The 9,097-nt window shown below is 38.3% G+C and overlaps 1 protein-coding gene across 2 annotated transcripts; it reads left to right on the top strand.

Annotated features, from left to right (window-relative positions):
* The first annotated feature begins 1,148 nt into the window (after positions 1 to 1,148).
* On the top strand, positions 1,149 to 9,090 carry LOC306857652 (BEN domain-containing protein 6-like). 2 transcript variants are annotated; one of them, XM_079397681.1, is made up of 8 exons: positions 1,149 to 1,536; positions 1,752 to 1,857; positions 1,983 to 2,078; positions 5,758 to 5,823; positions 5,937 to 6,042; positions 6,126 to 6,382; positions 8,145 to 8,331; positions 8,422 to 9,090. In XM_079397681.1, the coding sequence occupies exons 2-8, from the start codon at positions 1,771 to 1,773 to the stop codon at positions 8,586 to 8,588; spliced, it is 966 nt and encodes a 321-aa protein (XP_079253807.1). In that variant the 5' UTR covers positions 1,149 to 1,536; positions 1,752 to 1,770; the 3' UTR covers positions 8,589 to 9,090. The 2 variants fall into 2 exon arrangements, with proteins under 2 accessions (XP_079253807.1, XP_079253808.1); XM_079397682.1 differs by having other exon boundaries at positions 1,169 to 1,572.
* Positions 9,091 to 9,097: the final 7 nt, after the last annotated feature.

Below are 9,097 nucleotides of genomic sequence, written 5' to 3'. Positions count from 1 at the left end.
TAATTTATAGAATTAAATTATATCACTTTGGATAACTTGACAATAAAATACTTTACTATAAAAATGCGTTTGGTTAGTCATAGCCACTAGATGGCGCTCATTGAGCGTGTTTGACAGGCCAGAGGTCTCTTCTGTTCTATAACAGGGTTCAAGATTGTAACTGCCCTCCTCTTAACATCATCTTTTTTTATTTGATGAATTTTGAATTACAGCTATTTTGATCTTTAAAGGTTTTTAATGGATATCTACATCAATCATGCTTCTTTGTGTCAGATGCTTGAAAGAACTGAATGCCTCCAAGTTTTTCTTATGTCTCTCTCTCCAACTCACATTCTCTCTGAGACATGCATTGAGAAATTCAGATATTATAGATACAGTCAGGACAGTTACATATAAGAGCCCTGTTAGCATTTGGCTGAACTGCAGTGTCTTTTGAGGCCACATTAAATGCTCAAGTATCTTTGAACTCTTAAACAGACAATAGTGCATTGCCGTATAACAAAAACAAACTGTTCATAAAATGCTGCTATGCTGCATAAGTCAGGAGTTACTGAAGAAAATATGAAAGCATAACAATTGATTACTGAGGAAAAAATCTTGGAAGTGGAAATGTCATTTGGAGGCAGTAAACATCTATTGCCATTCAAGATGTCATGCTCCAATTTATGGTTATCACTGGATCAGTCAGGAAACATTTCAGAGAATGTGTTTATTCTCGAAAACACATTTGATTCTTGGAAATTAGTCTGACTGCATTTAACCTAAACAGAGTTATTGCTTCTTCCTTCCCCCTTTTTCAATAAATGTATTCACATTTCACTTCAAGACTTTAAAAACTAATTTTAAGAAACATCATCGTGTGTCAGTTTCCAATAATTACAAAAGCAGAAAGAAAAACTGAAAACAGTGCTCAGGAATAAAAAATTATTTTGCTCTTGAAATCATAATACAGGAGGTCCTGTACAGAACAAAAATATTTTTTGTTTGATCACATGACTAATAACTTACCATATTTTGTAAAGTGGTATTTGTACACTGGTACAAATTATATGGTATTAAATTCTATTATAATCGCAAAATAAGTTAATTATTTTGTTGAATCCTCGGGAAATCTTTCTTAAAACTGCGTGACGAATCTAACTTTCTCAATTGTCAGGATAAATACTCTGTAAACGACGTGTCGTTGGAAATATCCTATACAAAATGCTACATATGGAGGGGAAACATGAGTTTAAAGAGCAAATATTTACCGTGGTAACCATAGTTTCCGCCGACATACCAACCATAATTACTACAGTAAAACTGAGGTAACTTGGTATTTGGTGACAGTGCCATCAATAAAATAAATGAAGATTCTGAAAGCTTCTTGAACTGTTTTAAAGAGAATTTGTAATGATTTATGACGGTTTTACAGCAGTAACTAGGGTATTTTTGCGGAAACTAGGGTTACCATGGTAAAGGATTTCCTGTTGTTGTGAGGATCTGCCGTTAGATTGAATCTAGACGGGACTCAAGCTCGTGCCACGTTACGCTACGGTGCGTTAGCCTCAAATGTGTTCCTGTCATTTCTCGGTAAAGTGCTGTCCTTCCATAGATTCACTCAAGTATTTGAGCTGAAGTAGAGCAATCGCAAGACACATAGTTGTCGGTATCTGTAGTAGATCTGCCGCGTCTAAATCTCAGAAAGAGCAATAGTGTTATTTTAGTCGTAACTGCATTATTCAGAGTGGAGCCTTTTTTCTCGCTCGCAGATAAAATAATGGGAGAGAAATGAGAAGGAAAACAAAAGCGCAGCGAATTCTTGACTACGAAAATGAAGAGGATGAGGAAGAGGAACAAAACCCGGACTGCTTCAATGTAAGATGATCGATGGAAACGTGTTTTTGAGTGTTTAATGTCTCATTGTTTGTTTGTAACTGTTAATGGCATATGTTTGATCCCAAAAGAATAATTAGTATCATGTCAACCCGACTGTCCAACAGAATGGTGCACAGAAACGAAGAAAAATGTATTCCTCCAAAGAGAAAGCAGAAGAAAATAGCTCATCCGATGCCGGGCTTCCGAAGTTAGACATCAAGGTTTGAGCTTTTTCTCATTATCGGCGTTTAATCGATGTTTTGGATGCATTTTGACAGAAGACGGACCTGTTTTGATTCCCACAGTTGTTCCACGCCGGTTGTTAGCAGCATTTTACGCAACAATCTCACCCATAATTTACTGTTGTTGGTTTACTACTGCACTTTTCGCACCGTATAGCAATAGATTGAACGCTTGCAGCAGTGGTGTGAGGCAGGGCAGGCGGCCATGCCTGGCCGCTAATGGAGAACAATGGGGTAAAGCATGGTACAATACACCATTTGATTGAAACCTCATCAGGGGCTCGCACAACTAAAGCCCTGTACTCATTTCCCTCCAAGTACAAGCTCACCAGTGGGTTAAAAGTTTTAAAATTCGAAACTTTAGAAAGTTTGAAACAATCTCTTCTTTTCAAGTTATTTTGTTGGTACCCTTATAGAAAATTACCATGGTACTTCCCCCATGGAAAACACCAGTATTGTGTGCAAGGCCAGAACCCATAGTTCTTATTTAAAGAGTTTAAGAAGCATTCAGTAGCATTGCTTTTGCATGACAGTAGTGGCTACCTTTGCTGACAAAACATCTTGAACCAGTTTAAGATGCTTTGCTGGTCTTCTATTCTCCGATGCTGGTCTCTTCAGTGGTTTTAGATGGGTTTGAGGACCTAGTCAGGCTTGGAGGTCAGCTGAACCATTTAAAAAAAAAAAAAAAAAAAATTCAACAAGTAGTTCACCACAATTGCATTGACTGATATTTCAGTGGAAGCTTCTTATCATGGCAGACAAGGTATCAACCTTGTCAATGCATATGTAAGCAGAATTAAAGCTACTGTTGTTGTAAATAAGAGCACGGCTGTGATTTGGATATACTCAATAATATTACAGTTTAACATACATTAACCCTTTAGTTTATAATTTTTTATCTTCGTCCGCTGCCAGATTATTCATGTATTTCTCAGTGCTGTTGAATACTCAGTCCTTTCATTCAGGAATGAGGAATGACCACCAATGCAAAGTTATGTTCTGGTCAAGCTTCTTCAAAGTTTATTGTCCAAGCATCAGCTTATATACTTTTTTAAATATAAAAAAACAGCATGCAGTGTAATAACCATTCAATTAGAATAAACATTACATCATATAGAGATAAAATATACAGTATCTCACAGAAGAGAGTACACCCCTCACATTTTTGTAAATATTTTATTATATCTTTTCATGTGACAACACTGAAGAAATGACACTTTGCTACAATGTAAAGTAGTGAGTGTACAGCTTGTATAACAGTGTAAATTTCCTGTCCCCTCAAAATAACTCAACACACAGCCATTAATGTCTAAACCGCTGGCCACAAAAGTGAGTACACCCCTAAGTGAAAATGTCCAAATTGGGCCCAATTAGCCATTTTCTCTCCCCAGTGTCATGAGACTCAGTGTTACAAGGTCTCAGGTGTGAATGGGGAGCAAGTGTGTTAAATTTGGTGTTATCGCTCTCACTCTCTCATACTGGTCACTGGAAGTTCAACATGGCACCTCATGGCAAAGAACTCTCTGAGGATCTGAGAAAAGAATTGTTGCTCTACATAAATATGGCGTAGGCTATAAGAAGATTGCCAAGAGCCTGAAACTGAGCTGCAGCATGGTGGCCAAGACCATACAGCGGTTTAACAGGACAGGTTCCACTCAGAACAGGCTCGCCATGGTCGACCAAAGAAGTTGAGTGCACGTGCTCAGCGTCATATCGAGAGGTTGTGTTTGGGAAATAGACGTATGAGTGCTGCCAGCATTGCTGCAGAGGTTGAAGGGGTGGGGGGTCAGCCTGTCAGTGCTCAGATCATATGCCGCACACTGCATCAAAGTGGTCTGCATGGCTGTCGTCCCAGAAGGAAGCCTCTTCTAAAGATGATGCACAAGAAAGCCCGCAAACAGTTTGCTGAAGACAAGCAGACTAAGGACATGAATTACTGGAACCATGTCCTGTGGTCTGATGAGACCAAGATAAACTTATTTGGTTCAGATGGTGTCAAGCATGTGTGGCGGCAACCAGGTGAGGAGTACAAAGACAAGTGTGTCTTGCCTACAGTCAAGCATGGTGGTGGGAGTGTCATGGTCTGGGGCTGCATGAGTGCTGCCGGCACTGGGGAGCTACAGTTCATTGAGGGAACCATGAATGCCAACGTGTACTGTGACATACTGAAGCAGAGACTGGGCCGCAGGGCACTATTCCAACATGATAACGTCCCCAAACACACCTCCAAGAGGACCACTGCCTTGCTAAAGAAGCTGAGGGTAAAGGTGATTGACTGGCCAAGCATGTCAATCACATGATACAGTGGTATTTTTCATAATGTTGTGGAGATGCCTTCACACGACATCAACACCTCTATGCAGCTGCGGTTGTACAGTAGCTATTATTCAAACCGACAATGGCCCGTTCGACCACTGGATACAGCAGTGTCCGCCATAATATCAAAGTAAGTGTGCATCATTGATCATTGTTCTCGCTAAAAAAATTCTCATAACATGAGATCCGCAGTTTAGTTTAAATATATAAATTATTATAGCACTCATCGCTGTCATTAAAACATTGCATGCCACAGGAAAAGTGATCAACTACAAATGTCTAAATTCATATAATTTTGCTTTAATTTCTGTGTAATGACTTTATGTAATTTCAGTGCTTAGCTCCATTGATGAGAGTGGAATATTTAATGTAAATGTGTATATCGAAATGAAAACAGTTTAAAATCATTGTTTACTTCATTACTCCAGGAAAAAGAGTGCGTACACAGTCAAGAGCATCCGTAAGGGGCGCACATATTTACGCCAAGTTTATTTTTTATAAATCCAGATATGTGCTTGGAAAACAGCGTACGTTTATACATGAGGCCCCAGGTGAACTCCATGCCCTAGAGGGTTAAGGCAGTGCTGGGAAATAATGGTGGCCACACAAAATATTGACACTTTGGGCCCAATTTGGGCATTTTCACTTAGGGGTGTACTCACTTTTGTGGCCAGCGGTTTAGACATTAATGGCTGTGTGTTGAGTTATTTTGAGGGGAAAAATAAACAGGAAATTTACACTGTTATACAAGCTGTACACTCACTACTTTACATTGTAGCAAAGTGTCATTTCTTCAGTGTTGTCACATGAAAAGATATAATAAAATATTTACAAAAATGTGAGGGGTGTACTCTCTTCTGTGAGATACTGTATATGAAGAGCATAATAACTTTTGGGAAAACAACAGATGTTTTCTGGCCAGGATACTCACAGTTCTCTGCATCACATCCTGTCTTGCACAGTTTTGAACAACAACAGTTTCGTACACCAACAAAAATAAGTAATACTTTTTTTTATTTTATCAAACTATATAAACAGTTTCTCATAGAAAATAGTTTATTCAACGAAAACCTAATTAACAAGTGTATTCAAACAGTCAGTAATCTGGAATGGAAGTTTATAAGTAATACTTCTTTATTTTATTTATTTATCAAACAAGCAACTCTAAAAATGACAGCAGTTCTGAAACGGCATATGAGAGGAAGTGTGAGAGAAACCTCAATCCGGTCATGGGGAGAGAAAATGTGATCAGATTTGACGGCTGAAATGAACTGTTATACAATTATCAATGACAACTGACTGAGTAAATAGAAAATATTAGGACTCTTTCTTGTCATAACAGGTTAATGAGCTGGATTGTTCTTCCGCAGACCTCTACACTGACAGTCCTCCTGCTTCTGAGTCTGAGGTAGGTTGTGAGTCACTTGTATTCAGCATTCGAGACATTTGCTTGTTGACATACATGTTTAGTTGCAAGACATTTGATTCTAGACCTGAGCTTGTGTACTTTTATGATGGCAGGAGGCTCATTATTTACAGTCCTATTCAAAGAAGGAGCTTATTGCCATGGTCTTATGCATGCAGAGGGAAATGGAAGACTTGAAGGAACAACTTAGGTGCCTTACAGGTCAATACTGTTTGATTCTGTTTGGTGTTTTGATTTATTGAATTGCATAAATCAAATCTTCACATTTGATGTACTCACTACAGCATGTGGAAAGCTAGCAAGAAACCTGGAAATGCTGATCGAGAAGACCCAGATGTGGTCAAATGGGAACAACGGGACCTCTCTCGGGACCCCAGATTCTCAAGACACGGCACAGGCACCTGCCGAGGCAGATGCTGTGATACCAGATGTGCGTTCTCCTCCAGCCATTGTGAATGGGCAATGGCTGAATCAGGGTCCAGGACCACAGAAACCTCATGAGGCCACTCAGAATGCTCAGAGGGATGGGCTCTTCACAGAGGTAGTCTATAAGAGTTAATTAGGCATTATAGTCAGAGGTTGTCATTATTGGGTCATTATTCATACAACCAGTTGGGTTGTATATTTTCTGTCATGCTCTATTTTCATCCTAATATTGTAGCACTCCATATTTTCAATATGGCACTAATATCAAAAGAGTCTTATCGTGGTCTTTTAATTATATTGTTGAATGTTTTCTCAGAAGTTGCAAATCAAACATTGGAGTATCTTTTTACAAGTATTTTTACCTAAAACGTTCATGTTTAATAAAATGCTACTTGTTGTTTAGTTGTAATTATTTGTTAAAGCTGCAATCTGTAACTTTTTTGGTTAAAAATTATCTGAAATCAATATTTGAGCAAGTACATAACCAGCCAGTGTTCAAAACTATCGCCTTACTTTAGCCCGATTCACAACAGTCAGTTTATAATAATGTTTTCTAATTTGATTGGTACGGGTAGGTTTTCGCTGGAAATTTGAGTATGGCACTGCGTCATTACGTCACGTCTGTAAGCATAAAGAAGCTGTCCCGGCTACTAGGCTATGGCATGTGAGGATCCTGCAGGTGACGGATCATTTATAGCCTTTTCTCACAGCAGCTAGAATAATTAAATGTATCATTTTGATGCCGGATTGTGATCCAGAAAAGATTATGGGTTTATGAAGCACATGTGACTGAACTGAAATTATATTCCAGTTTTAAATATGCTTCTGATTACAGATAGCCTGGGATTACACAAGATTTTGTTTTTAAAGAAAACCAGTTCGAAGGGAGCATAGTTTGCTCTTTGGGTTAAAAGAATTTCTTAATATGAAATTCAAATGGCATGACTATTAGATTAGGCTGTATAGAAATTGAAATCTACATGCGCACTATACTCAGTCACGCAATGCTGATGTTGTTAACATTAATAATTTGAGAATAAAGTATAACACTAATAATAATTTGCTCTGTTAGATGTGATATGAGCTAACCGATCATTAGATTTAATCACCATTGGTAGTGCGATTTATTGTAATGCTTTTTTCCTCACTTGGTAAGAACAAACGTGGCAGACTTGTTACTTACTTGTTCAGATGACAATATACAGTGAAAATTATTATTTGGATCATATATTCCAAGACGTAGGCTAGAATCTGTGATTGCGAAGTACAGTAAATATCCACACCGACTGCCACACATTTACCTCAAAACTTTAGCTTCATCCTCGCTGGAGCCGTGCCGACTCACAACCCCACACAAGGAAGATTATTCCGCACAGAGCTGCAATTCCAGGTTTTCAAACGGACATGGCGACAAAGAGGCAAAACTTACGGACTGCATCTTTAAATTTACTAGCAATTTCTGTTTTCTAAAAGTGAAACAAAAAGTAATTTAAAAGTAATCCTACACCAATTTTGTCAGTGTACAATATATATTTTTTTGTTGCCATTTTATCTTATGCTTTTTCGATATATAAATGGTCTAACTTTATTCTTTTCTCTGTTGTTACTTTGTAGTGATATATATTTTTAATAGGCCAATTAGAGCAGTTGGCTGTACTGCTCAGTAACTTGCAAAAAATAGTCTTATAAAGCAGTATTCGAAAGAACTCATAAAATTGTGATCCTGCCTGAAAGAAATTGCTATACAATGTTTTTTTCATATTGGCCACTCCTAACATACATGAAAGGAGAACTTGTCTAGTCTGATCAAGTTATTTATATTTCACAAGTTCAAATAGATAGCATCAGTAATTGTTTTGCGTATTTTCTTCTATCAGTTTATCACTCCTGAACTTTTGGAGAGGTGTAACACAGGCACTACTGCCCAAAAACTGACCAACGACCTGCTCCGTGGACTCTATGAGAGGGAATGCCTGGCTTCCCACTCTATATCTGGAGTCGTGTACAACAAGAGAGGCCAACCAAAGCCTGCTCTCCCCACCGAAGAGGTCCAGGCAATCCTGAGTAAGATGGTGTTCTGTCATTTTGAAGATTGTCAAAATTTACACTAATTTGAATCTATTATACCTAATTTGCGGAAATATTCCTGTACAGGAACCGTTCAGTATTTCTTTCCTGGCAAGACTGACGCAGAGATCAAGGGCTACATCCGACAGAAACTGCAAAACGAAGCCAAGAGGCTGAGGAAGAAACCGTCAATCTCAGGCCAATACGAGTCTAGAGGTTTCAGTGTACCGTTAGATATGATCGACCAGAATTGAAACGTACGGTTAGTGGATATTAATTGCGTGTTCTCCATTAAATTAGCCTTATTCTGTGTTACTTACAATTAAAGTCCTGTACTCAAGTGAAATTGATGTGCATTGGCAATAGTCTTCAAAGAAAGTCACAATGATCTCTTGCAGCAGCCATGCGGCGGTTGACGGTTGTGGTGTTTCTGATGTGAAAATGCAAATTAGCGATTCCAGATAAGTCCAAATGTTGCATTCACGAGAGCCTCTGGCTGCATCGAGCACAGTCGACGCTTAGATATAGAGATGTTTAGATATTAATGATGTGTCTCTGTGAACGTCTGTTTTTTTTTAATACTTTGTATTTAACAGATGTAGGATTTCAGGACGTACCATTGTGCGCAGAGCGTAATAGGGTGTGACCATTATTTACATTGTATTTTCAATGTATTTCTTATTTGATGATGTTATTTGGTCTATATGACAACAGCTTTATGTATGTAGTTTTTTGTTATTAAATGCTAAAAACGTAGGTGTGC

This window comes from Barbus barbus, assembly GCF_936440315.1.
Source record: "Barbus barbus genome assembly, chromosome: 38".
NCBI classification, from domain to species: domain Eukaryota; kingdom Metazoa; phylum Chordata; class Actinopteri; order Cypriniformes; family Cyprinidae; genus Barbus; species Barbus barbus.
This window is presented reverse-complemented; position numbering and strand designations above follow the sequence as displayed.

Excerpts from the sequence above, each read along its gene's own strand:
- LOC306857652 (XM_079397681.1), top strand. The coding sequence starts at position 1,771 with ATGAGAAGGAAAACAAAAGCGCAGCGAATTCTTGACTACGAAAATGAA. Across the intron at positions 5,824-5,936 it reads CTCCTGCTTCTGAGTCTGAG|GAGGCTCATTATTTACAGTC; the intron begins GTAGGTTGTGAG and ends TTATGATGGCAG. Across the intron at positions 6,043-6,125 it reads ACAACTTAGGTGCCTTACAG|CATGTGGAAAGCTAGCAAGA; the intron begins GTCAATACTGTT and ends TACTCACTACAG.